Source organism: Belonocnema kinseyi, chromosome 9 (genome assembly GCF_010883055.1).
Source record: "Belonocnema kinseyi isolate 2016_QV_RU_SX_M_011 chromosome 9, B_treatae_v1, whole genome shotgun sequence".
Lineage (NCBI taxonomy): Eukaryota > Metazoa > Arthropoda > Insecta > Hymenoptera > Cynipidae > Belonocnema > Belonocnema kinseyi.
Window position 1 is genome coordinate 79,153,816 of NC_046665.1, and position 25,050 is coordinate 79,178,865.

Here is a 25,050-nt window from a genome sequence, read left to right on the forward strand (position 1 = left end):
GAAGGCGGTTGTCCTTGGGTCGCTCCGTGTTCTTAGGGTGCACGAGGCTTTTGCTGGATCGTCGTATTGATTCCTTTACAGACTGTAACCACCTATTTCACGGTTGTGAGACGTGGTTGTGGCGCAAATTTTACCGCGATTTCACTGGAAGCGGGTGCAATTTTTCAGATTAGCACCCGCTCCCGCGAAATCCTGCGGTTGTCCTTATGACAAATTTTTAAATATATTTTTTTTTCGTGTTAATTTGAAGATTTTTAGCACAACTTTAAATATATTTAGGAGTGGTTTACCCCCTTCATTTTTTTTGTTTCTCGAGAAAATTACGTTATTCATCTTTCATCACGAGGAAATCTTTCCAGTAGGTTTTATCGAAATCAATTTGGTTTTTGTACACTGAGATATTTGAGGGGCGGTTTGCACTGCAACATACATCTGGAAGAATCAAATTGGCGAATGAGACCTGGGGTACCTTCCTTATAAGTGCATTTGTTAAAAAAAATATACCCGCTACGCGGGCACATTCTTCTTCAACGCGCTGCGCTTGGCGCCAAGTTTGACCGCGCCTCGTGGCGCGCGGGTACGCTCTCGCGCTTCTTTTCGTACGTTTAATGCCTACACTTTAACCAAATTTATTCAAATATCGTAAATACGATAAATTGAGAACTGTGATTTAAACTTCTGAGGAATTACAGCCATAAATTGTAACTGACATTTTCTTTGATTTGTTTTTAAAGAATGTTCTCAAAGCACCTACGGCTTTGATGATTACATTCTCATTACGAAACCTCGCGCTTCGTGCTCGATAACTTGTGTGCAATTGCAAAACTTCATCAAGATAATTGATAAATCTGGTTAAAATCTACTAAGAACGCTTTAAACTTATGGATCTCTTAAAAAACCCAAAATTGCATATTTTTGAAAATGATCCAACTTTTTGAACTTTTGTCTAATTGAGGAATTTCATGATAATAGTTTCGAAGAACATATATTTTATATCTAGTAGAAATTTTGATTGATTTCTTAACCTATTAAACAAATTATTTTCTCCTTTTTTTAATTTTTAAAATGTTGAAAAGCATATCACTTTTTGAAGTTTTATCGAATTTTAAAATGTCATTAGGATAATTTGCAAGTCTTTTTGACACGTACCAGAAAATTTGACAACAATTTCTAAAACTTATAAAAAAATTGTATTCAAATTTTGAAAGAGCTCAAACTTTTTGAATGTTTGTCGAATAAAAAAATTTAACTGAGTTAGATTCTGAATATATTTTATATCTAGTGATGAATTTAAATGAAATTTCCTAATCTTTTATAAAATTTTTTTTTTTCTATTTCTCTGGACATTTTCACAAGTATAAAACCTTTCTAATTTTTTAAATGCACTAAATTTTTCTCTTTTGGTTGGAAATATCCGATTAACGAATTTAGCATTCATTTTGGGAACCTTAAGAAGTGTATCAAAGCTGACTTGATTGGCCAAATCCTTCAAAAGTTCAAAAGTGCCAAAACGTAAAGATCAGTTAAAAACCAGAGAAAAAAAATTTGAACGATTACATTATACTCCCATCAATGAGAATGTAAAAATAATTTAAAAAGATTCCAAATATTACAATGATTTTTACAAATTCTTGTGCACCAGATTTTGAGTGATCAACTCCTCGCTCTCTTATAAAATTCTAATCTGAACAATATTGTTTCAGTTACCGTTTTTATTCGTAAGAGTAATGGACTATTCTGTCTATCGTCCAGATATTGTGTTTGTAAATAATATTCGAGGGATAATGACAAAGTAAGTTTTCTATCGGATTTAACTATCTTTCATTTATAAAATTTTCTCTGTGATAATATCGGAATTTTTCAGGGGCATGTTTGGTTACGTGAAACAAGTTGCTTTAGTGAGGACAATTGGACATTTGAAATTCGCCTACATTAAATTCGATATATTAAAAATCACTATGCATCCTGAAGATGACAGCATTAAAGTCCGTTGGCGCATTCGAGGAGTACCAGGCCTGAAAGTATTTGTAACATTCTGGAAATTCAAGTTCTGGAAAATATCGGAAGCTATTAAGAGAGACCAAGAGACGTAAGTTTAAAATCGGTCTTCTGTTTTCATTTTCTTTTTGTTCAATAACCATTTTTCTGTAGGTGGTATGATGGATTCTCTACTTTTTACGTCGACGGTCAAGGTAAAATATACAAACATGTGGCAGATAAAATGATGCCTGATCAGGACTCAATACTTCCTAAAGACAAGACAGCAATTGCCGCAAAGCTGGCATTATTCTTAGGCATCGAAGACTTTAGAAACATTGTCCCTGACGCGTCCTCTGCGATTTCCAACTTGGGCAACTTTTTCTTTCAATCGGGGAAAGGAAAAGGTTTAGAGAAAGCCATGTTGAAAATGAAATAATCAAGACGCACACTAATCGAACGATCGAGTATATACGAACGAAGCTTTAGCCACAATAGTGCAAAATTCATTTTGCAATAATACAGCTAAGTACTGCATGTACGAACTACACGTACTAATGTGTCAAGAGATAATTTATATCGAACATTTTTGCATTTTCAGTGTACATTTCAAATACTTTATGTCAGGCCCTTTACACGTTAGCATTTTTGATTCCCGGCTATATTTAACACATCTGAGCTTTTGATGTGTCTCTTTATTCTAAGAATGTAAGGTTTCTTAAATTTATGAATCATTGTAGGGAATAATAATTTCATTTTGAATTCAATCGATAAAATCGCTTTTTTTCATAACTGTATGAAGTGAATATTTCATTTAAATCATGAAAGTCCTAAGTATAAACTCCATCGTCGCATTTGCAACAAGTTTTGCTTCCACAGAAATGGTATTACCTAGATCGAATTGTAGAAACACAGCTTTTCACTTTGCTTTCGTGTTTTTCATTAACGTAACTTTTGCGAACTTATCGCATGCGATAAGTTGTAGGCATTGCAGGTCTTATAATCACAACGTGTTAGTACTTGTAATATACTATTTATTATCACGTATTTAACTAAATTAAGTCTCAATGGAATGTAGATTTGCTAAGATTGTTCAAATACCAAACAATTTCATAACCTGCGTAAAATTTTACTTCCAGCATTTCGAACTAATGAATAACTATGTTGGATGATTCTTGTATTGGTCATTTAGTTGTACATAATGCAATCGTATTTTTAAAATAAAATTATTATTATTACTACAAAATATAAATGTATAAAGCTACACCCTCTCATCCATTGTACACATACAGGCATTCACAAATTTTATTAACTTTTAGTTGCAGACCAAACCTGAAATAAGATAAAAAATTTTTATTTGCATTCAAGAAAATTATTAGAGAAATTGATTCTAAAGAGCAGGAATGAATTACTTACCTAAATAGTCGTCCATGAGTGTGCCAATGGCAAACTGAAAGAACGATAAATTAATTGTGAGAATATTTTTTAAGCAATTTATGAACGGAGTAATATTTTTTGTACTTACGATTCCAGTAGCATCTACTCTCGTTCCGACTATTTTCAGTCTTATTTCGTCGTCAGCTTGTATAACGACATCCTCTTCCTTTGATTTGTAGCAAGGAGGATTAACATTTGGACAGAATTGCATATCGGCGGGAATAGACTGAAAAAAGGAATTAGAATGAAAAATATTATTCTCTATTAGCATTTCGGAAGATTTTTTTATCATTTCGGTTTCTACATACGTGGTGTGAAATAAAACATGACAATGGACCAATCTCAGCGAACATTCCTACCTAAAATCGTGATTTTTTTTATGAATAAAATATAGAGTTCCTTAATATTAATATCTCAGAAATCACAGCGGTTCAGTAGTTCAATTTCATGTTAAAAAAAGGATTTTCCGAAAAAAGGGGATTGAATATTTCAACAATTGCACCTTTTCTTTAGCAAGTTTTCTAGGGTTTTTTGGGTTTAAAGTTATGTTTTTTAGCTAGTTTTTAAAAATCTATTGAACACTTCAACACTTTCTACTTAAAAACATAATTAGAACATAATTCATGTAGAACAAAGATTAAAAATTAGATAGGAAATAAAATTAAAGAATGCTCATGTTTGCATTTTTTAAATATAGTGCTATCAGCAGACAAATTTGGATTTGTTTTCATAAATTTGTTTCTCGTTTATTCTTTTCAGTGCAGAACCCTGAGTTGCTAAAATTATATTTCTGAGTTAGCTAGAAAGAAACTATTTTAAAACCTATTTTTTCTGCTTTTGTTTCCTTAGGTGATTAAATTTGTTTTTAACATATTTTGATCAGTTGAAAGCTCTCAAGTGTTCACAAATTTTTTTTTAATTTCACCTAAAAAAATATTATAGTTATAAAAACATTATTATTTACAAAAGTAACAAAATTATAAAAAGATCAGAATATTTTAAAATATGCAGTTTGTTAACATATATACATATAATTCATATTAGAATGAACTTCAAATTAATTATAATTTATTAAACTACAATCATATATTTTGTTTGCAACTGCTTAGTTGAGAATTCATTCTTTTGTTGTTAAAAATTCCTTTTTTTTTAATACTATTATTTGGATGACATTAAACTTTTTTATTAAAAATTCATGGGTTGAAAATTAATTTTTTAATCGAAAATTCATCTTTTTGAGTAAAAAAAAATAAAAAGTTTGGTTAAAAATTCTCCGTTTTTGATTGAATTTAACTGTTTTTAATTTTTGGTAGAAAATTAAAAATATAGTCGAATCTTGATTTATTTATCAGGCTTGGCAAACATAAGAGAAAAAAGGAGGAAATAATAGTTCCAAGACTATATTTATGGTCAAGATTTCTTTTTGGTTAAAAATTTAACTATTTAGTTCCAAAATTCATCTACTTTGTTGAAAATCCAACACTTTTACTGGAAATATGAAAAACTTGAAGCATATTATTTTTATTTAATATTTCTATGTACATTAATTTTACTTAAAAGCATTTTTTAATCTATTTTCGTTAAAAAATCTCCTTTTAAAGCGCCTGGTTTTGTACTCTTTTGAATTTTTGTTTATGATTCTAAAAAATGGATCTAAGGGTTTTAAAAGAGGGGAAATTTGATTTTAAGATTCTCGATTTTATGCGTTTGAGGATTTTTCAAATTTAAGAGGAGAACGGGGATGGACAGTGATTCCTGATATTTACTAATTACGGAAAGTCTTCAGAATAAATGCTAGCTCACCTTGTTAACCTGAGTTACAATTCCATCAAGAACTTCTCCTTTAAATGGTCGGAAAACGATAGCCTTGTACTTGACAGGATAAACTACGAAACCCTGACCCGGCTGAATAATACCAGCTCCAATATTGTCGATTGTTGTTACCGCGACTACAAAACCATATCTGTAAATTAAGAGATCCGAATTAACTTTTTCCAAAATTTAATATCGACTTCAAATGATTCTATTCTTTAAATTTCCTACAGCATTTTGCACAATTTCACCGACAAGCACAAAAATCGAAAAAGCCGTAAAAAATGGAATTTGATCAAATTGTGCACTTACTTTCCAGTACAGGTGCCTTCAACTTCCGTATAAAGCTTCTGCTTTACTGTATCCAGTAACTGTGGCCCGAAATAACGAGGATGCAAGAGAATTTCGTGCTCCAAAGATATCTAGGAAATGAGGTTAGGATGGTTATTCGCGATTGTTTCGAATATTGCTTAAGATATAAAAACGAAAATCAAATGAAAATATACTTACGTGGTAAAACATGTTGCTGATTATATTTTGACACACACAATACACTAATATACTATTTCAACTTAATTTTGTAACTGTCACTCCTTGCAATACCTCACGTCAAAAACAGCATTAGGCCAAGATCAGACCATCTGTCGATGAGTGGCGAAATTGGATATGGCGGATGGCTTGCTTATAATCTTATAATTAATATATGAGTGTAAATAAACTTTAAATATATGTTTAGTGCTTATATATACGAGGGTAATTTATACTTTTAGTGGAAATTTTACATAAAATGAGATATATAGGATATATAGACAGAAATCTCTGATAGTGAACTATGGTAACCCTAACCTCACTTTACAAGTGACAGCCAGAAAAGGATTTATGAAAATTTCAGGAATTCTATATCGAAGTATTGCTAAAAAAGTGTTAAAACTGTATTTTGTAATGTTTGCAAGGTATCAGCGGTACCGTACCTTATACTTATTCAAGAATTTTCTTTCATTAAAATTTGTTTCCATTGACAGCGGCTGTAATGTCCGGGAATTTATTCGAGCGCGAAATTTGAAAATGAAATGCAATCCAACGATGTCCGTCGACAGAGATGAGACGATAAATATATTCTCTATTTAACTGTACTTGAAAAACAGTTTTTATTTCATAAGAACTATTTAATGAAATAATAAAATCATTACAATTAAAAATAATGATGTATTTACACTTGAACCACCAGTTAACTTCATATAAATTCGCATAAATTTAAATTTAATACTTATACCTATCACAGAAAGAGATAAAAAATATTCGAATATATTTCTTTGGCCTAATGTAAGTAAAATTTATATAGTACAAGAAGATATTCATAAAAACCAATAATGCAGTTTCTAATTTTTTTATTGTACTTTTTCTCATTTTTATACTAAGAATAAAGAAAATTTATTTACAGCACGAGCATACCAGTAAAATATCTCATATTGTAAATTCTTCAGATCTAAACGATTTCAAACACTGGCACCACACTTATTTACCAAAAGCTGATAAACTTATAAAAATCTGACAATCAGACTATTACAAAAACAAACTTAAGATAAACATTTTTTTTAAGTGACTGAGTCCCAACCAACAATACACTAAGGTGATTCATTTTATAATACGAAACAATTAATTTTCAAGTCTGAAAACACACACTGGCCTAAGCTGTACCTTTTTATTAAACAATTTAAAAGAAAATAATAATAAAAATCAAATATGACATAGGAGTCCCAACTTTAGTTTTTTATTGATTTTTTGTTTAGATTTTTTCAATGTGGAAAAAATGCATGGTATGACATTTGTATACATGTAGAATTATCCCCTTTCAACTTGATCACAGTTGTAAATCGTTTCATGAACATTTTTCATGTGTATCTGTCATATTTCTTTAAAATAACTAATATATGTGTATATATCTTTTAAAATAAAAGGTATTTAATAATTTTGTCTAAATTGTTCCACATTTTTCTATAAGAATTTGACATACGGTGTGAATACAATAAGTAAATGAAAAAAGTTACATGTAGAAAAAAGTGAAAAAAGAAAAATATGTATAAAAATGTAATTCATGCATTTTAAAGACATGGAGAAAATACGAAACAACAAAAACCAATTTCAAAAAGAATAAACTTAAATAGGGACCTCTGAATAATGTCTAGTTTTTATTTTTTTATTTGTGGGTTAAAAAGGTAAAAAAAATTATTACTCTAATACACATATACCCATTATCCTATAAAGCGTAAAAACTCATTTATTCTATTTACAAAATAAAAAAAAAGATAATCAAATCTATCGGAAAACTATTTGAAGACATGAGATTGATAACTGGGTAAGGATGAAATTTTTTAAATTCTATTTTAAACGATTTGAAATAATTTAGTATATTATGTATCGATAAGTATTAGAAATATGTAAAAATAATTTGTCCTTTTACTCGAAAAAATGACTTTGTAAATTATAAGAATGACAACGACATAAGGACCATTCGGTTTTTTGACATTAAAGCACAGAGAATTAAGTTTTTCCATCATGTAGTATTGTAGAAATAATTTTATTTTTAGTCTTTATATTCTTGTCATTCTCATATTTCCATAAATTCTAGAATTTCAGCTCTAACATTTATGAAACGGAAAACTGGAAATTTTTGTTCTCTTAATGTTTTCGCATTGTCAATGTAGAGTATTCTTTGGGAACACATGTTTCTAAAATTTTATCAAACATTTTTTATTTAAAACCCTTCCTTGTTCATCCTGTAAATGTTCATTTATGGACCTCATCCAGTTGTCATTCTCATTTCTTCATTTGTAGAAATGACCAAACAGAAAGCAATATTTTCAGCGATTTCTCGCCTGTGGCTGTTCGTATACATTGTATTTAAATGCAGGAGTGAATTAAAAATTTTCGTATAACCAGGTCAATTGCCATTTCCACAATCGCTAAGCGTCTGCTTTATTTCCATCGCGAGTTTATAACCGAGTTCTGGTCTGCGGTCCCGCCCTTCAACCATTGCTTTGACCTGGCTTGAATTTACGATCACGCCATTATTGGCTATAACAGTCGATTTCGTTTTTTCAATATCCACCAGGTCAACGCCTCTGCTGCAGTCGTCGATGAGGATGGTTCGGTATCCACTTGCTAGAGCATCAACAGCCGTGGCTCCGACGCAAACATCATAAGCCAGGCCACAAATATAAATATCGGTCGCTCCTTTTGCTTGCAACTGAGAAGATAATGTCGTTTCTGTCAGTTTTTTATTATCCCAGAATACTGAATAGGAGTCGACATCAGGATTTGTTCCCTTGTAGATTTTAACCGCGTTGTCAACGATTTTTAAATCCTTGTGAAGCTCTGAACCCCAGGAATCTTGAACGCAATGCCTTGGCCATAATCTTTGCTTTAATTCGGGAGGACCGGTGAATGTTACTGTATCATATACTCGGACTTCTTCCTTTGATATTCCACTGGACAAGTCAATTTCTCTAAAATTAAAAAAATCTATATAATAGAGAAGTAGGATTTTCAAATATACAGTTAGGGGGGTGCTACCATGCCAAGTCTGGTAAGTTTTAAAATATTTTGAAATACAAATGACATACATATAAGACATTTACGAAAATCTGCATCTGGGAAAACTAGATGTAATTTTTCATAGTTTTTCTTAGAAGATATGTAACTGAAGTTCTGAACTTTCAAATGAATATAATATTTGTTTCCAAATTCTGTTTTATCTATAAATATTGTTCCAAATGAATTAAAAATAATGCTTTATAAGTTTCTAGTTTGCAAAGCCATCAGTAAAAAATTTCGTTCACTTAAACGTTCAGAACTTAAACTATATCAGAAAATTATAAGCTTCTACACTCAATAATGAATCAATCTCATTTGCTACGAGAAATAATAAAATCTACGACAGCGACACAAAATAACAAATATTCACGATTTGCAAAATCTATTTGTAGTTTTTCATAGCTTCTCTTAGAAAATTACAATAAATTTGTACACAGAATATATATGATTGAATACAATTAGGTATACAAAGTTAGTGAAAAGGACCCTGCACGTTTCTTATAGAAACTTGGCTTTGGTTAAATTTTCTTAATTTGATATATGTTGTATTACTACGAAATATATCAGATTGGGTCAATTTAACTGAAACCCAATTTCAATAAGCGAGCATATCCCCAGTGTACAGATTTATAAAATTATGAATCATTTGAATATTTTAGTATAAAATCCAATTCCAAAAATGAACTTGGAAAAACAAAGAGAATTTTTCATTAAAAAAAAAAATAATAATTTACCATTTTTCTTTCTCGAGTTACTAATAAAAAATCAATCCAAAAGCGATGGTAGTTTGACTAATTAGTATATAATAGTCTAACATGTATCAAAAATTCTTTCAAATTATAACTGAAAATTATCCGAAATGCGTTCAAAATTCCTAAAAATTAGTATAAATTGGCATACAAATTCATAAAAGTTTTCGTGAAAACTTATAAAAATGACTTCCACCGTTGTTTTAATTGTATTTTCTAGATTTGAATATCTTTACCTAAGAGGAAGATTATCGATGAACGAAACATGATCCACAGGATGCCAATCAAGTGAAAAAAATACGGATTCAAAAGGAACAGTCTCTAGCAAACGATTTATTGGTTCAATAACTTCCGAACCATCATGTTGAGCAGCACATTTCTTTATGTTAAGGGATCCACTGATGAAATCATTCTGCACATCTACGATTAGAAAAGCGCTCTTTGGCCTTGTGCAGACTTTAATCCATCGATTCCAACAGACCTTCAAAATTCAAAATAACATCTAAATTCTTTATTGAAAAATTCCTTAATTAAAATTTTCAGTGCTTTTTATAGTTTAAATCTAATTGTGAAAACAAAAGGAGCTTACTACAATATTAAAAAACTAATTTTTCGTAAAAAAACACAAATACCTCTTTTTCATATTTAAACAAAATTTAACTGAGTGCTCACAACGATAATTGCAATCATACTTTCACTGAAATGCATATATGTACCTGAAACTCTTTCCTGTCCAGCAAACCATCGCCTTTTGTATTAAAAACCCCGAAAATGTCTTTCAATTGCTGCTCCTCAAGTTCATAGACTTTCCCTCGATCGTTGCGAAAGAGAGCTCGGCAAATGAGCTGAAATTCCAAAATTGAGAGAAATCCATCCCCGTCTTTATCGAAAGCAGTAAAACACGCGTCCATGATTCTGCATCACTTTTCGTATCCAAGAAGTTTGTATAATCGATACTCATATGCATCTACAATAATCCACACATAAAAGTGCATATAAACTTTCACCTTTTCCCCATTGTTGGGATTCAAATGGAGCACAATATAAGAAATCGTTCGATAAGACCTTTATAAATGTTCACACTTTTGTTTGACCTTCGAAAAAGTTCTCACTCTTACAATAAAACCATCGCTAATACTTCCCTTGATACGTCCCTTGAGACGAATACTCTTCCTACGAATATTTCACATTGCTCGTTTTTAAAATAAACCTCCTTTAATTCTTTAAAAAAAATGTTTGACGATAAAGCATGGATTTTTAAGTATTATAGTTTAGAATCGTGCTTAAGATTTAAACAAAATTTTTATTGATTGAGTCTCTGATGCGTCAGGACAGCCACGTCTATGATCGCTTCTGGTAGTAATAACTCGCTAATTGTATACTTCATTGACTCCTCGTAAGCATATGTTGCAGAAGTGTCCGTTAAATATAAATTACACTGAGCCAAACTAAGAATGCAATTACGTAAGCGCGAACAAACTTCTCTATCTTCTTGAGAAATTCGAGATAAATCTTGTGTGAAACCACCTTCGGAACGATCAGTATCCTGCGTATTCGCCCCTATCCAAATGTATCCGTTGTTCCCGAGGATGAGAGTTGCCCCATTAGCGAGTTTATGGAAGTGCGTTTTCTTTCTCTTTATCAGACCAGGATCAACTTTCAGCATAATTCCTTGAGACAACTTTCCGTATTTGAGAACCCGCGTATGCAGTGAAAGCGATCCATCAGCAAATGTATTTTGGACTTCGGCACAGATTAAATCACCCTCTTGTAAATAACGACGCATAGTCTGCTCATCTTCGACGGATCTTCTTCTCTGTTTTAAGAGAAAAATATTTGCTTAGATGGAAACAGAAAACGAATTGTTCTATTTATTTCTCAAACTTCTAAACTAATATTTTAGATATTCACAGGGTTAGGATCGACCTGAAGGCTTTATTAGTCACATTAATCCCATAAAATTACCAAAAAAGTCGCATGGAATTACGAAAAAAGTCCTAAAAAAAGCATCAAATTTATAAAGATAATGAAAAAAAAAATAAGTGTAAGAGACTGAACGACTGAAGTAATAACTTCCTTTGTTTAAAAATATAGAGTACATAATTCTCACTGATTTTCAAATATTCTTTAAACTATCAAAATAAGTTGAAACAATTTTTTAACAAGTCACTTAACTTGAAGGATTCTGAATGTGCGTTTAAAACTATTCTGTCAGACCTATTAAATTTGTAAACTTACATTATTTTCCAATGAGACAACTTTATAATCTACATTATTTTAAACAGCAGGAACATTAATTTTTTAAATTCTTAACTTGAAATTACTCCACAACTAAGGCTTTAAATAAGAAACTGTACATGATTTGAATATGAAATTATCCATTTTTTAATCATTCAGACTACGCAGCTTAAAATTCTTTCGAAGGAGGGGAAATAGGCTTTTTTCACGAAAATAGTGGACAAATAGGAGAAAAAAATTATTTAAAATAAAATTAATATAGATATAAGATTAAATTCAATACGAAACGCTTTAAACTTTATTTCTAACCAAGTAGTTCAATTTTCAACTCAAAGTGGAATTTTTAACAAGAGTTTCGTTTTACTATTAAAAAATCGAATCATTTAGAAAACAGTTAAATTTAATCCTGAAAAGAGAAATTTTCCACAGGTAAAATTTTCAATCTGAAAATATTAATTTTTAACAAAAAGCTAATTTACAACGCAGAGATGAATTTTCAACCAAATACTTTAATTTAAAGAATAATTCAATTCTAATAAAATAGTTTGATTTTGTTGCTGTTGAATTTTCAACAAAAAAAGGTGAATTTTTAATTAAATTGTTAAACTTCAAGACATAATACACTTCTCTAAAAGATACGTTTTCAATCCATAAGGACGAATTTTTTACCCAAACAGAAGAATGTTCAACAAAACAGTTAAATTTTGGACAAAAAAAATGACATTTCAATAAAATAGCTAAATTTATAACAAAATTGTCAAATTTTCAAATAAGAGATGAAACCTCAACCGAATAAATGAATTTTCAAGCCAATATTACGCTTTTTTGGAAGACAGTTGCTTTCTCAACAAAATATTTAATTTACAACTGATAAATATGAATTTTCAAACAAAAAGTCTTTCTGATCATAAAAGATGAACTTGAAATCCTAAAGGACGAATATTCAACCAAAAAAGGTAACTTAAATAATATAGTTGAAATTTTCAACAAAATAATTAAATTTCTAGTGAAATAGTTGATTTTTCAACCCCCCAAATATGCATTTTCAATTGCATTTTCAAACAAATAATTGAATTTTTAGGACAAAAAAGACAAATTTTGTATAAAAGAGTTGATTTATGAAAAAAAAAATTTAGTTTTAAAACAAGATGAATTTTCTATAATAAAAAGTGGAATTTTTAACAAAACAGTTAACTTTTTGATCAAACAAGAATACTTTTGTATAAAATAATTTAATTTTCAATTAAATAGTCAAAATTTCAAACAAAAGATATTAAACCTCAACAAAAAGCAGTTAAATTATCAGCCAGAAAGTTGAACTGTCAACTAATAGATCGTTTTCAACCAAGAAAGATGAGTTTTTATCCTAAATGTTTTTTAACTATCAAAAAAAAGAATAAAAATAATTTTTAACCAACCAGTTGCATTTTCAATTGAAATAATTGTAGTTTAAATTAAAAGAGACGAGTTTTCAACAAAATAAAAGAATTTGGAACCAAAGAGTTGATTTTTCATGCTAAAAAGGCGAATCTTTTAAAAAGTAGTTCAATTTTCAAAAAAGAAGTAACTTTCAACTAAGAAAGATAAATTTTCAATCTAAAATGAAAAATTTTTTAATTCAAACTCTAGTAATGACAAATGTCTATGCTTTAATGAGAAATTATTCAATTTTTATTGTTTTCAATTAGAATAGTAAAATTTTTTCTAGTTTCAAATTTCAATTTTATAGCTTTCATTGTGATTAAAATTGAAACTAAGCATTAAAAACTTGTCAGAAAGACGAAAAAAAGTCCATTAGTAGGATTTTTCTATAAAAAGTCGCATGAAATCATTCACAAAATACGTGACACTTTTAGGGAGGGTAGGGGGTCTGCCTAAGTATCATTCACCATGTTAAGACCAATGTAAAAAGTATCACGCAGGGCGGGGTGTCAGAAATTCCTGAAAAATGTATCACGTATTTTGTGAATGGCCCCCATTAAAAATAAAGAAGTCCATCAAGTAGCATCATATATGAACCCTTTTTTTAAGATGTCCACTCAGATTTCAGAAAAATTACCCCAAGAATCCTCTTAATTATTTTTTTAAGTAGTCTTACCAATTCTCCCCCAGGTAAATTAACACTGGAAAGAAGAAGTCCAGAATCCAATTTTGCATTTGTATCCACTTTCCACCTTTTCTGTTGCACTTCAGTAATTCGTCCAATGACTACGTCACCGATTTCACCTTGGTATCGCACTCTAAAGGGCTTTATGGAAATCAATTTATTTACTTTTTCTAAAACTCCAGCCGCCGATGAACGCAAAGTGTTGTGTTCGTCCACATAAGTACCGTGACCTCTGTTAAAATTTAAGCAACAAGGTACAAGAAAATTCATTCAGCGCTAAAGTACTGATACCCCCTGCGTGATACTTTTTCCATTGATCTTATCATGGGTATCACGTATTTTTTAAATTACCCCTTTTTATTATTATTAAATTTAAGGTGCGTTCGACTTACTCTCAAAACTTTTTTTATGCCTAAAACATTCAGATTGTCATTTTTAAGTAGAAAGTAATCTTTAGGTTAATTTTATTTGGGGAATTTTAGACACTTAACCAATTTTATCACAAAATCAATTCATTAAAAAAGCTTATTGATCTATTCTACGTTTACATGATTGCTTTTTATTTAAATTTAATTTTAAAACTAAAGCAACAAATTGAAGCGCAGACACATTGTATGAGATACGTTAATTCAGATAAAAATATATGACGAAATACTTTACATAACAACTTACACAATTGAGAATGATTACCAAATATTTTACTTCCGTTTGCAGCAAGCAATAAAAAGAATATTAATTAATTATTTGTATTATATCACATTATTTATAATATTAATAATTTCTTGACCTTTTCCTTCTTTGAACTACTTGCAATTAAATAACGATTTTTTTATATGAATTAAATTCGTTAATTTTGTGTAATATTACTTCTTGTTTAACAAAAAATAAATAAGGTTTTATAAATTAAACATAAATGACAGATGCTTGCAACAATGAAATGTCATTAACAAAACACATGAAAATTATCTGAATTAAGAAACTTGGATTATTTGCTTTGAAAATATATGACAACAAAAGCAAGAATTGAATAGCAAACACGAAATAAAAAATAAATGAAGCTTTTAATATTTCTAGAAAATAAAAATGTTATATAATTGTATAATACGTTTAAAAAAGAGGAGGGACAACGGAAAATTCTTCAAAAGTGAGGTTATCGTACGAACCTTAAATTAAATATATGATGCTTATAAACTTTCAGAGCCCACTTTCAATTTTCAGAGGCGACTAAGAAAATACCTCAAAAAATCTCCTTGATTCGAAACTTCCTCTCCTGGAGTATAAAACCGCAATTGAACTTCAGGGTTTCCAAATAAATTCATTTCTAACCGATCAACCGCTAATCGTACATTTATTGGTGGTATAGGTTCTTCTGCCATAATGCAATATTTGTATATCCTTTTTATAAAAAATATATTAATTTATGTTTAAAATTACGTTTGGAATGTGGAACTTGTTTATAAACTACATGTAAAAAATCAAATGTAACCTCAACCACGTGTTTATGATTAGTCTGAAGATTGCTGTTAATGCAAACTTTACACGTATATGAAGTTTGTTAGAAATAATTTTGGCGCCAAATTTAAAAACACACAGAATATACTTCAATTTTTTTGTTCGTTTTTGTTTATATTTATATTTTTATATTTAGTGTTAAATTTTTATTCAAGAAAAGTAAATTTATTAATAATAAACTATATATTAAATAAATACATAATTAGTTTACTGTTTTTAATATATTAAGAAAGATAATTTGTGAATAAATCTCTTTTTGTACTGCAATTTCGGTACAAATAACCAGATTTTTCCGGTACTTGTAGTCACTTCCTTATTATAAAACATAAATATTATACGCCCGCAACAGCGCGCGGGAAACGTTACATTGATAAATAATAATATACAAATAGAAGGCAAGATTACTCTGATCCCAACTTGAAGTTATATAGTTGAATCCTATAAAAAAATTATTATTTGATAGGCAATGTTTTTGGAATGTTCACTTTGGAACATTTTAAAACTGTTAATACTGAAACTCTGATACTGGGGTGGCGGTGGCGGGGAAAAAACTCGACTGAGTTTCGCTCCTCTTATATCAGAACTATATCAGGTATCCCTGTATAAGAGTTTCACTGTAATTGAATTTTGAATGTCTAGTTCTTGCAAGCTTTTTATCTAGGAAAGTGGTTTAGTGAATTGGAAAGCTAAATTCAGCAGATCGAATTCAAATTTTTTTATTTCCAACGCTCTAAAATTGAAAATAGTCCACTTTTAAGTTGTAAAATTGGATAATTTACAGTTTGAAATGCTTAATACAATTAAATTTGGTAGAAAAATCGTCTGTTGAATATTTAGCACATGAATTCGCAACCAAAAATACCAGAATTTTCTACTATGTACTTAAATGTTCTGCTAAAAAATATACGTATCATACGTATCATCATCATAAAATATACATGCTCAACAAAAAATGGCACAGCTAAATTTTCGGTGAAAAAATTAATTTTTCACGAAAATAAATATTAGTCTTCATCAAACTAATTCAATTTTCAACCAAATAGATGCAGTTCTGACTCAAATTATGAATCTTCAATAAAAAAAATTAATTTAGCCATATCTTCAACCAAAATTAATTTTCTACAAAGTAAATGCATTTTTCTCGAAAAAAGAGCAGTAAACAAGAAAAAATGGAATGGTTAAATTTTCAGTTGAAGACATTAATTTTCAACAAAAAAATCGATTTTTCAACAAAAAAGTTAAACTTTCAACCAAAGAGATAAATTTTCAATGAAAATGATAAATGTTCAAAACCAAAACAAAAGTAAATTATCAAATAAATACATAAATTTTAACCAAATAGTTGAATCTTCTGCTAAAAATGATCAGTTTACAAAAGTAATGGAATAGTTAAATTTTTAGTGAAAAAAATGGGGTTCAACAACAACAAAAAACGAAATATTCAACTAAAATGATAAATCTCCAACTAAAAACAAAAATGAATTTTCAACAAAATAATGAAATTGTCTAACAGAGATGAATTTGCAACTAATATTACGAATCTTAAAACAAAAAAAAAACGAGTTTTGAACAAAGTAGTTAAACCTACAACAAAGTAAAGGGGCTTGGAAAATTGGAGAGTTACTTTAAAAATATTGAGTGATTAATGTTTTAAAACAAATTTTCAAATCTTTCTTTTCAATTCTTACGCTTTGAAAAATGTAATTTACAAATTTTGAAGGCTATAAATTGAAATTTCAAATTGAATACACAACGTTTCTTTAAGAAACTAACAGAAAATGCATCGTATGGATCAAAGTATAAACACCAACAAAATAACACAAGTAATTTTCATGTAACACAATTAATTTTTACAAACAAATTGAATAAATTAAATAACAATGAAACGAATACAAAATTAATAAATAGAAAATCAATCTCAAAATTAAAAAACAAAAGCATCAATACGAACTAATTTTACACTGTGAACGGAATGTTTTAGATGCGAACAATTGTAGAGTATTATTATTAATATACTAACTATTCATTTGTTATAAAGGCTATTTATTTCTTACTGATTTTTAAAAAAATTGCATAACAAAAATAGAATATTCTATCACAATATTTCAGTCACATAAACTCATTAACTCGCCCGATTTGCCTGCATATCCGCATTAGCAATATAATTATCATACATTTTAATTAATGAAACCGATGTTCTGGGCTTTACAATAGATAACGCAGTTCTGAAATGGTCTTTCGTGATTTGTGTTGCAGTTAAATCTAATTCTAAGGCATTCATGGCAGCCTCGTGACAAACAGCCTGGATTTCTGCACCAGAGTAACCTTCAGTTATATCCACGAGGTCCTGAATAATAATGTCATCAGCGATTGGCATTTTCTTCAATTTTATGGCAAATATTTCTCTCCTAGTTTCTGCATCTGGCAAAGGCACGTAAATTATTCTATCCAGACGACCGGGTCGTAAAAGTGCCTGTAAAAGAATCATTTTGGTTTCTGACTGAAATCGACAGTTCAAAGTATAACGGTTTTATTGTTAATATCATATTCTTTCCGGATTTCGAAAATACAAATATAACATCTCTACCTTATCAATTCTGTCTGGTCTGTTGGTTGCTGCAACCAATGTAACATTCCCCAAGGCAGTAACTCCATCTAACTCTGTTAAAAGTTGAGTCAAAACTCTTTCCTGCACATTGCTTCCACCGCTTTTCGAAGAAGAGGCCCTCTCGCCTCCGAGAGCATCAATTTCATCAATGAAAATAATAGAAGGAGCAACTTGTCTCGCTTTTCGGAAAATATCCCTTACAGCCTTTTCGGAATCTCCCACCCATTTGGAAAACAATTCTGGACCCTAAAATCAAATCATACTAAAAATAGGCACTGAATATTATACTATTTATAAAATTCCCTTCCTTACATTGATGTTAAGAAAATTAAGTTTGCTTTCTGTAGCCAGGGCTTTAGCAATCATAGTTTTTGAACAGCCCGGTGGACCAAACATCAAAACTCCTTTTGGGGGAACAATACCCATTCTCTGAAAGACTTCCGGATGTTTCAAAGGCCACTCGACAGCCTGTTTCAATTTCAGTTTCAAGTCCTCTTGCCCACCAATCTCCGACCATTTCACATTTGGAATTTCAACCAACGCCTCTTTCATCGCAGAAGGGTTTACATTTCTCAAAGCGTACTGGACATCTTCAAACATTATCTCCACAATATCTAGATTAGATCTAATATTTTGGTGGGAAAGGCGTTCTTTAGCGTGAGACCTAGCTTCAGAACACAAACCTTCCAAATCTGCAGCCACAAAACCGTGAGTCTCCGAAGAGATGTCTTTAATATTTTTCTCAGTGAGAGTATGAGGTACTTTCAATAATAATTTCCTGATGATCTCTCTCCGAATTTTCCGATCTGGCACACTGACTTCGAACTCCTTTTGTAATCTACCAGCTCGGCGTAGAGAATTATCAACGAAATCTAATTTCGAAGTTGTAGCTAAAACAGCAACATTGGAATTTGTGTATCGCAATTCGTCGAAAAGATTGATTAAAGTAGCCAGCAATTTTCTTTCCTGATCTGTACTTGAACTACTTTTCTTCGGACAGAGTGTGTCGATGTCTTCTAAAAGAATTATACTGGGCGCTTTAGCCACTGCATCTTCAAAAAGTTCTTTTAATACAATTTCTGTGTCTCCGAGATTTTTAGGAATTAGATTTAAAACACTGATGGTTACTGAATACAGATCGTACTCTGATATTAGAGTGTTTGAAATTGTGGATTTCCCGACTCCCGGTGAACCGTAGAGCAATATTCCTCTAATTGGGTTAAACTGGCTCATCTGTCCACCAACTCCTAAGGCATCGTCCATCAGATTTTGTATTTTAGATATGAGATCTGAATATCCACCGATATCGTCGAATTTGAGTCTCTTTTTCTTCCTGTTATCATCCTGTATACTACGCAAAACGGTCCATTTTGTCGTATAGTTTGTTTTATATAAACGAATAGTCCGATTGTTTTCAGAAATATTCATTGTTCCGAACACTTGTGACAAATCTTCCGCCATCTCTTCATCAAGTTTTAAATCAGTGTCGAATTTCACCTTTACAATTTTGAAGATTAATTTTCTACCATAGAAAGGAACTGAAATTATGTTTCCGATGGCAAATATCCTTTCGTCGTTATGGCTTCTGATCATCACATCGAATTCAGATGAGAGAGGTGGAATAGGTTGTTTTCCTATTAATTCTATCAACACTTCCTTTGCAATATAAGGATCTGTGTCTAATTTTTGAACTTTGATAAGTGTTCCAAGTTTTTCAAATTCGATGGCTGGAAAAATAAGAGAATTTTGAGTATATTTTACGAGTAGTTGAGAGTAGAGTTAATTTGTTTATTTCCTACCAGTTTTCGTTAGAGATAGACTAACAATACTTCCATCATTACAAGGAAAAGCAGTTTTGACAGCGACGCTTTTTCCAGTAAGAAGTACTTCGTCACCTAAAGCAATGTTGCACAATTCCATTGCAGTTTCTGATAAAAATACCATGTTGTTAGCAGTAGCTTCACTAATGTTTTTAGGAAATTCTGTAAAAGATTAAATTATAACTTTGTAGCAAACTGTTCGAAACAGAGGAAATATAAAATATAAATTTGACATTATGCTTTACTTATTACCCTTTGGATTGTAAACTTCTACTATGCTATGTAAAATACAGTTTCGGATAAATTTGTGATTCCAGTTTTCGTTTGGTGGAGGACATTCTCGCAAATGATCTTCACTATCTTCTGATCTAATAATGGATTCACAAATATCACACTTCATCCACTTACTCGTATTTGCATTCGATTTGCGTTTAGGTGACATCTAAAAATTCAACTTCAAATTGTTGAATAATGAGCGTAAATTATTCACTAAATCGGATTTAAAAAATTTTCATTCAGCGCAATATAACGATAATTTTTTTTGCAATTCATTATAGATTTATTTTAAATAAGAATTGTCAATACCTTGTTGGTTGGAATAATATACTATTAATTTTATAAACATTATTTCTTATGAAAAAATAAATAAATAAAAGTGTTTATATTCTCTAGCTTTAAACATTGCTAAAAGCAAAAAAAAAAAAATTGCTACAAAATCCCAATTTCGAAATTGATTGACTTTACCCTGACCAATGTTTCATTTTCCCTGATCGATCTCTATTTTTCTATTAGGTATAAAAACAATCTTACACCTAGGAGATGAATCATGTTAGAAAAAAAGGTTTGTTTCTAAATTCATTTTCTAAACACTTTTAGTGACAAAAGTCAAATTACAGAATTTGGTTTCATCCAAAAATTACGTAAAGCATATACAAAGCAAATTAATTTTCAACCAAATAGTTGATTTTTCAATTAAAAAAGATAAAGTTTAAACCAAAAATTAAATATTTAAATTTTCAGCTGAAAAAATTAATTTTCAACTAAGTATAAATGAATTTCTAATGAAATAGTTTTTTTTTTAAAGTGATGAATCTTCGATATAAGAATGAATTTTCAACAAAAAGTGTAATAGGTGACTTTTTCACGAAAAATATTTTGATTTAAAACCAGTTAAATTAAACCAAAATATACTAATTTACAAAAAACTAAAATGATTCCGAAAAAAAATTCAATACAAGATTGGAATTTGCAACTAATAAAGATTTTCCGGTCTATAAATCATCAAAAATGTTGAATTTTCAAGCCAAAAAGACGAATTTCCTGCAAAGCAGTTGAGTTTTTAAGTTGAAAAATAAATTTTCTACCAAAATAGTACAATTTCTATTAAAAAAAAGACTAATTTTCAATGAAACAAAGAAATTTGCAACTAAAAAATATAAATTTCCAAGCGAAAATGGAAGTTAGATTTTTTATTTAAAAATGAATTTAAAATTTGAAAACAATGCATTTTTCATAAAATAGTTTAATTTTCAACCAGGCTAAAATTCAATAAAAAATATAAAATTTCCACACAGAAAAGGAATAATTCAATTTTCCGCCAAAGAAATGAATTTTCAACTAAAATGGTGAACCTTCAACCAAACAAAAAATTAAATTTTAACCAAATAGTTGAATTTTCTTCCAAAGAAGATGAATTGTCATCGAAAAATGTAATAGTTAATATTTGAATTTTAAAAGATTATGATCTTAAACGATAAACAGTTGAATTTGTGCAATAAAGACGAATTTTCAACAAAATAGTGGAATCCTTAATAAAAACATTTTAATTATCAGTCAGAGTTGCGCCGATATAAAAAAAATGCAATTTCTACCAACTAAGTGAATTTCAATCGAAAAAAACTCAACAAAACAGTTGAATTTTCAACAAAACAAACCTGAAACAATCTGCTTTGCTTATACTTTTTTCTGAATTAAACAAAGTATCACGTGGTTTTTGTTAAGGAAAATCAATTATCATTGAAGAAATATAAAAGTCTAGCAAGAATAAGTTTACAATAAAGAAATATTTTATAAATTTATAACCTTTAGTTTGTAGGTATTTCCTCACTTTCTGTAATTTCTTTAGCAATCTATCATGTGTCATGTGCTCCATGAATGTCAAAACAACATTGTTGAATATTTTTAGGTTATGATAAAAACTCGACCCCTCGAACGTGTTCGATAATCGATTGTAGGTAGGTAGGAGAGAAAGAAAGAAAAGAATGCAGTGAAGAGAGAAAAAGAGAGACGAAACAGAGCAGACCAGTAGACCACAACAACATTTTTTTCCGGCATATGCCCATTCCTGAAAAAGCATGAGAGAGATAGAGGTTGCGATATCGTTTAAACTTGAAAAAAGTAGTCATTTCTTCGTGTGAATTCGAAAATTTGTGAAAGATGAGTGATAATTTGTGATACGATAATAAGCAGCTTTTGGTTTACACGAAAATATATTAATTTTGCAATAAACTCTACGATTTTGTACTTTTGTGGTTATAAAACGACAGAGACTCTTAGTCTAGATCCTTCCACATAATTCGAAAGTTCTTTTCAACTTTAAAACTTTGGATTAAAACGGATTTTTACCCGTGAATTAAAGTTCTAGTATACTGATTTACTTTATTAAAAGTGAGGGTCAAGTAAATTTATAGCTGGGAATTTGTTTAAAATGGAGCATCAATGTCAGTGTGGTCATACGCATAATGAGGCAGAATTAGGTGTTCAATATAATCTGTATCAAAAGATAGATTTGCAAAATGTGGAATGTCTCAATGAAGCCGAAGAAGGAAGCGGGATTAAGGTTTTCAAACCCTGGGAAGAACGCCTGAGTGGATCAGCTGTAAGTCACATAAATGCCGATACTAAGTTTGTTTACTTTTTCCATTGCTTGCTAGAATTACTTTTGAAAATATATCCCTCGTTTCAGTATGTAGAGAGTGACGTGGACGATGAGCTTCTGTTCAACATACCGTAAGTTAAATATAGAATTTATATTGACCAAATGTTTATCTGTAGTGTAAAAATAAGAGAAAAATATTTAAATACGTTAACTGCTTAAAAGCCTATCCAGATTTAATTATAAATTTTTTCTAATGAATACAATTATTTAATAACTTGCATTAAAATTAAATAAAAAGCAAGAAATTGGCCTGATTGCTGGTACATTTACCATAATATTAAAAAGTGGACAAGGTTCGTTATTTTCAAGTTCTAAAATGATCTTTTTTTCACAAAAACTAACACGAAAATTAAAAAGCTGATAATATATAATACATAAACATATAAGATATATGAATAATTGATATAATGAATAGTCTTCAGTCTAATACTCTTTCAAAAACGATTTGTACGCAGGCCTTATAAAATTAAGGCTCAAAGCATCAGCAACTGTAATTAGATGATTGTGAATTCTCTTTTGTTAATGTTCCTTCGGCTTTATCGATCACATTCTCATCATGTATCTCTTGCTTTGCACTCGATTTTGTCCGAAATGCGAACTTTTCTACATTAAATTCAACTCGATTGTATTAAATGTATAATTATTATGATTATTTCTGTACCTCAGTCTGGGGCTGCTTCTTAAAATATTGCAAAATAAAGTACAAATTTTTTGTTTAAGGATTACTTTAATATTTGTTTCTTAGTTTGCATTGCATTTTATTATTTGTTACCCTGAAAAATATATATCGTTCCGATAAATGTAGAACACGCCTAGCCTCATTTAAGTTCAACCCAAAAGTACTTGCACATCCAGTTTCTCTGTATTGCGTGTTTCGGGGATGCTCCTCCATTATTTTGAGCCAATAAAAAAAATGGTACTAAAACAGTAGTTAATTTATTGCACGTTAACATTTTATTTTTAAAAACGTTTGTTTTCAGTTCGCTGTCTATTTAAAAATCATGTTTCATAGGGTTATTTTAAGGTTTTTGAGCTTCGAATTAAAGAAAAATAGGGTTTTATTTCTAAAATGGAAGAAAATTGTTTTTTACTGATTCAAAATCTCATTTTTCACGAAAATAATGCAAAATATGAGTAGCAGTTGAAGGGTCCGCGGTCTAAACCTTTTAACTGACATTTCAGAAATTTTACATGACGAAGGAAAATCTTTGTTATTTTTTCAATTTTCAATATTTTTTAAGACTTTAAAATATTTTTTGTTCGCTTATACTAGAAAGGAATAATACATCTTCTATAAATTTGGAATCAAAATTAAATGTTATATGACAATTGAAAGCCATTCATATGTTATCTAGAAGAGGTCGAGCGGTCTAAACCTGTTATCTGTAGTATTCTACTGCTGGTTTTCTATTGTTTTTTCCGGGCTTGCATGTTTCTGCGTTCTTTTGAGCTGCGGGCAAGTTTTATATGTCAAAATGTTTGGAATGGCAGACCGAGCATAGATGTGTTTATAAAAATTTTAAATAGTTTATAGTTTATCGATGCACACACAATGAAATGTGTCTCACTGGCTTATTCTACGAGTAAACTGAGCCGTTATGGGAAAAAGCACCGATTTCCTAGAAGACGCTACAAGCATTTAACAGGTTTAGTCCGCAGATCTATGCCCTAGATACCAAAATGCGATTTTCGAAAATCCATAAAAAAAACTAAACGGAATTTTGCCGTTTGCCTGACGGGAGCTTAAAAACATATAAAAATGTTCCAGAAAATATTTAAAAAATCGATTTCGAAAAAAATGTCAGCAGGATTAGGCAGTGGTCACTTGAGTTTCTAGTTAGAAATTGCTCAGCTTCCTGAATTCTATTAAATCGAAACCTTTCCTGATATTAATATTGCTTAATTCAATTAATTTTTGCAAAAATATAGAAAATATCGAATAAAATAGCATTAAGTTTAACCAACTTTTACATTTTATTTTTAAAAACGTTTGTTATTAGTTGACTGACTATTTAAAGGCCAGATTTCATGAGATTATTAAGATTTCTGGGCTTCAAAGTAAAGAAAAATTGGTTTTTATTACTAAAATTGAGGAAATATAATTTTTGTCGATTCAAAATCTCATTTTACTCGAAGGTCAAGCAAGATAGGAATAGCACTTGGTCAATCGCTTTTCAAGTTTTTTTAATCCTTCAGAAAAGTGCGTTTTCGGAAGTTCCTCAAAATAAGCACTTACAGAGGAAATGACGTCTTCGTTG

At 30.0% G+C, this 25,050-nt stretch overlaps 5 protein-coding genes across 9 annotated transcripts in view; 2 read left to right on the forward strand and 3 right to left on the reverse strand.

Annotated features, from left to right (window-relative positions):
- Positions 1–3,223, forward strand: part of LOC117179473 — a 13,583-nt gene extending 10,360 nt beyond the window's left edge. The window contains exons 3-5 of the mRNA XM_033371327.1: positions 1,704–1,792; positions 1,865–2,089; positions 2,152–3,223. Coding sequence (XP_033227218.1) covers positions 1,704–1,792; positions 1,865–2,089; positions 2,152–2,416 — 579 coding nt within the window. The 3' untranslated portion in view covers positions 2,417–3,223. The remainder of the gene's footprint in view (positions 1–1,703; positions 1,793–1,864; positions 2,090–2,151) is intronic.
- Positions 2,995–6,004, reverse strand: LOC117179474 (DNA-directed RNA polymerase II subunit RPB7). Of its 2 annotated transcripts, XM_033371328.1 has the most exons (7): positions 5,737–6,003; positions 5,539–5,648; positions 5,218–5,377; positions 3,723–3,773; positions 3,503–3,640; positions 3,394–3,427; positions 2,995–3,309 (listed from the first exon to the last, which is right to left on the reverse strand). In XM_033371328.1, the coding sequence occupies exons 1-7, from the start codon at positions 5,746–5,748 to the stop codon at positions 3,293–3,295; spliced, it is 522 nt and encodes a 173-aa protein (XP_033227219.1). In that variant the 5' UTR covers positions 5,749–6,003; the 3' UTR covers positions 2,995–3,292. The 2 variants fall into 2 exon arrangements, with proteins under 2 accessions (XP_033227219.1, XP_033227220.1); XM_033371329.1 differs by lacking the exon at positions 3,723–3,773 and having other exon boundaries at positions 5,737–6,004.
- A 1,485-nt stretch (positions 6,005–7,489) lies between these two features.
- Positions 7,490–15,395, reverse strand: LOC117179475. Its single transcript, XM_033371330.1, has 7 exons — positions 15,151–15,395; positions 13,906–14,146; positions 11,046–11,385; positions 10,653–10,680; positions 10,286–10,484; positions 9,806–10,050; positions 7,490–8,732 (listed from the first exon to the last, which is right to left on the reverse strand). Exons 1-7 carry the CDS (start codon positions 15,288–15,290, stop codon positions 8,168–8,170), a joined length of 1,758 nt encoding a protein of 585 aa, XP_033227221.1. The 5' UTR covers positions 15,291–15,395; the 3' UTR covers positions 7,490–8,167.
- Positions 15,396–17,450: 2,055 nt separating this feature from the next.
- Positions 17,451–22,046, reverse strand: LOC117179910 (ATPase family protein 2 homolog). Of its 4 annotated transcripts, none has more exons than XM_033372113.1 (6): positions 21,937–22,046; positions 20,107–20,296; positions 19,834–20,016; positions 18,347–19,761; positions 18,014–18,280; positions 17,451–17,899 (listed from the first exon to the last, which is right to left on the reverse strand). In XM_033372113.1, the coding sequence occupies exons 2-6, from the start codon at positions 20,294–20,296 to the stop codon at positions 17,549–17,551; spliced, it is 2,406 nt and encodes an 801-aa protein (XP_033228004.1). In that variant the 5' UTR covers positions 21,937–22,046; the 3' UTR covers positions 17,451–17,548. The 4 variants fall into 4 exon arrangements, with proteins under 4 accessions (XP_033228004.1, XP_033228007.1, XP_033228005.1 ...); XM_033372116.1 differs by having other exon boundaries at positions 20,107–20,222; positions 21,937–22,030; XM_033372114.1 differs by having other exon boundaries at positions 20,107–20,308; positions 21,937–22,017.
- A 78-nt stretch (positions 22,047–22,124) lies between these two features.
- LOC117179911 (PITH domain-containing protein GA19395) overlaps positions 22,125–25,050 on the forward strand; it is an 11,845-nt gene continuing 8,919 nt past the window's right edge. Inside the window, exons 1-2 of the mRNA XM_033372117.1 lie at positions 22,125–22,732; positions 22,820–22,863. Coding sequence (XP_033228008.1) covers positions 22,562–22,732; positions 22,820–22,863 — 215 coding nt within the window. The 5' untranslated portion in view covers positions 22,125–22,561. The remainder of the gene's footprint in view (positions 22,733–22,819; positions 22,864–25,050) is intronic.

Bases quoted from the DNA above. Each gene is read 5' to 3' on its own strand.
- LOC117179474 (XM_033371328.1), bottom strand. The intron at 3,774-5,217 runs GTGAGCTAGCAT...TCACGATTTTAG, and splicing joins TTGTAACTCAGGTTAACAAG to GTAGGAATGTTCGCTGAGAT. The intron at 3,428-3,502 runs GTAAGTACAAAA...TCGTTCTTTCAG, and splicing joins GAGTAGATGCTACTGGAATC to TTTGCCATTGGCACACTCAT.
- LOC117179475 (XM_033371330.1), bottom strand. From the start codon at position 15,290: ATGGCAGAAGAACCTATACCACCAATAAATGTACGATTAGCGGTTGAT. The intron at 10,681-11,045 runs GTTCGCGCTTAC...TTATTGTAAGAG, and splicing joins TCAAGAAGATAGAGAAGTTT to TGAGAACTTTTTCGAAGGTC. The intron at 8,733-9,805 runs GTAAAGATATTC...TTTTAATTTTAG, and splicing joins ATCGATAATCTTCCTCTTAG to AGAAATTGACTTGTCCAGTG.
- LOC117179910 (XM_033372113.1), bottom strand. From the start codon at position 20,296: ATGTCACCTAAACGCAAATCGAATGCAAATACGAGTAAGTGGATGAAG. The intron at 20,017-20,106 runs GTAATAAGTAAA...AATCTTTTACAG, and splicing joins AGAAGTTTACAATCCAAAGG to AATTTCCTAAAAACATTAGT. The intron at 17,900-18,013 runs GTAGAGATGTTA...ATTCTTTTACAG, and splicing joins GACCAGACAGAATTGATAAG to GCACTTTTACGACCCGGTCG.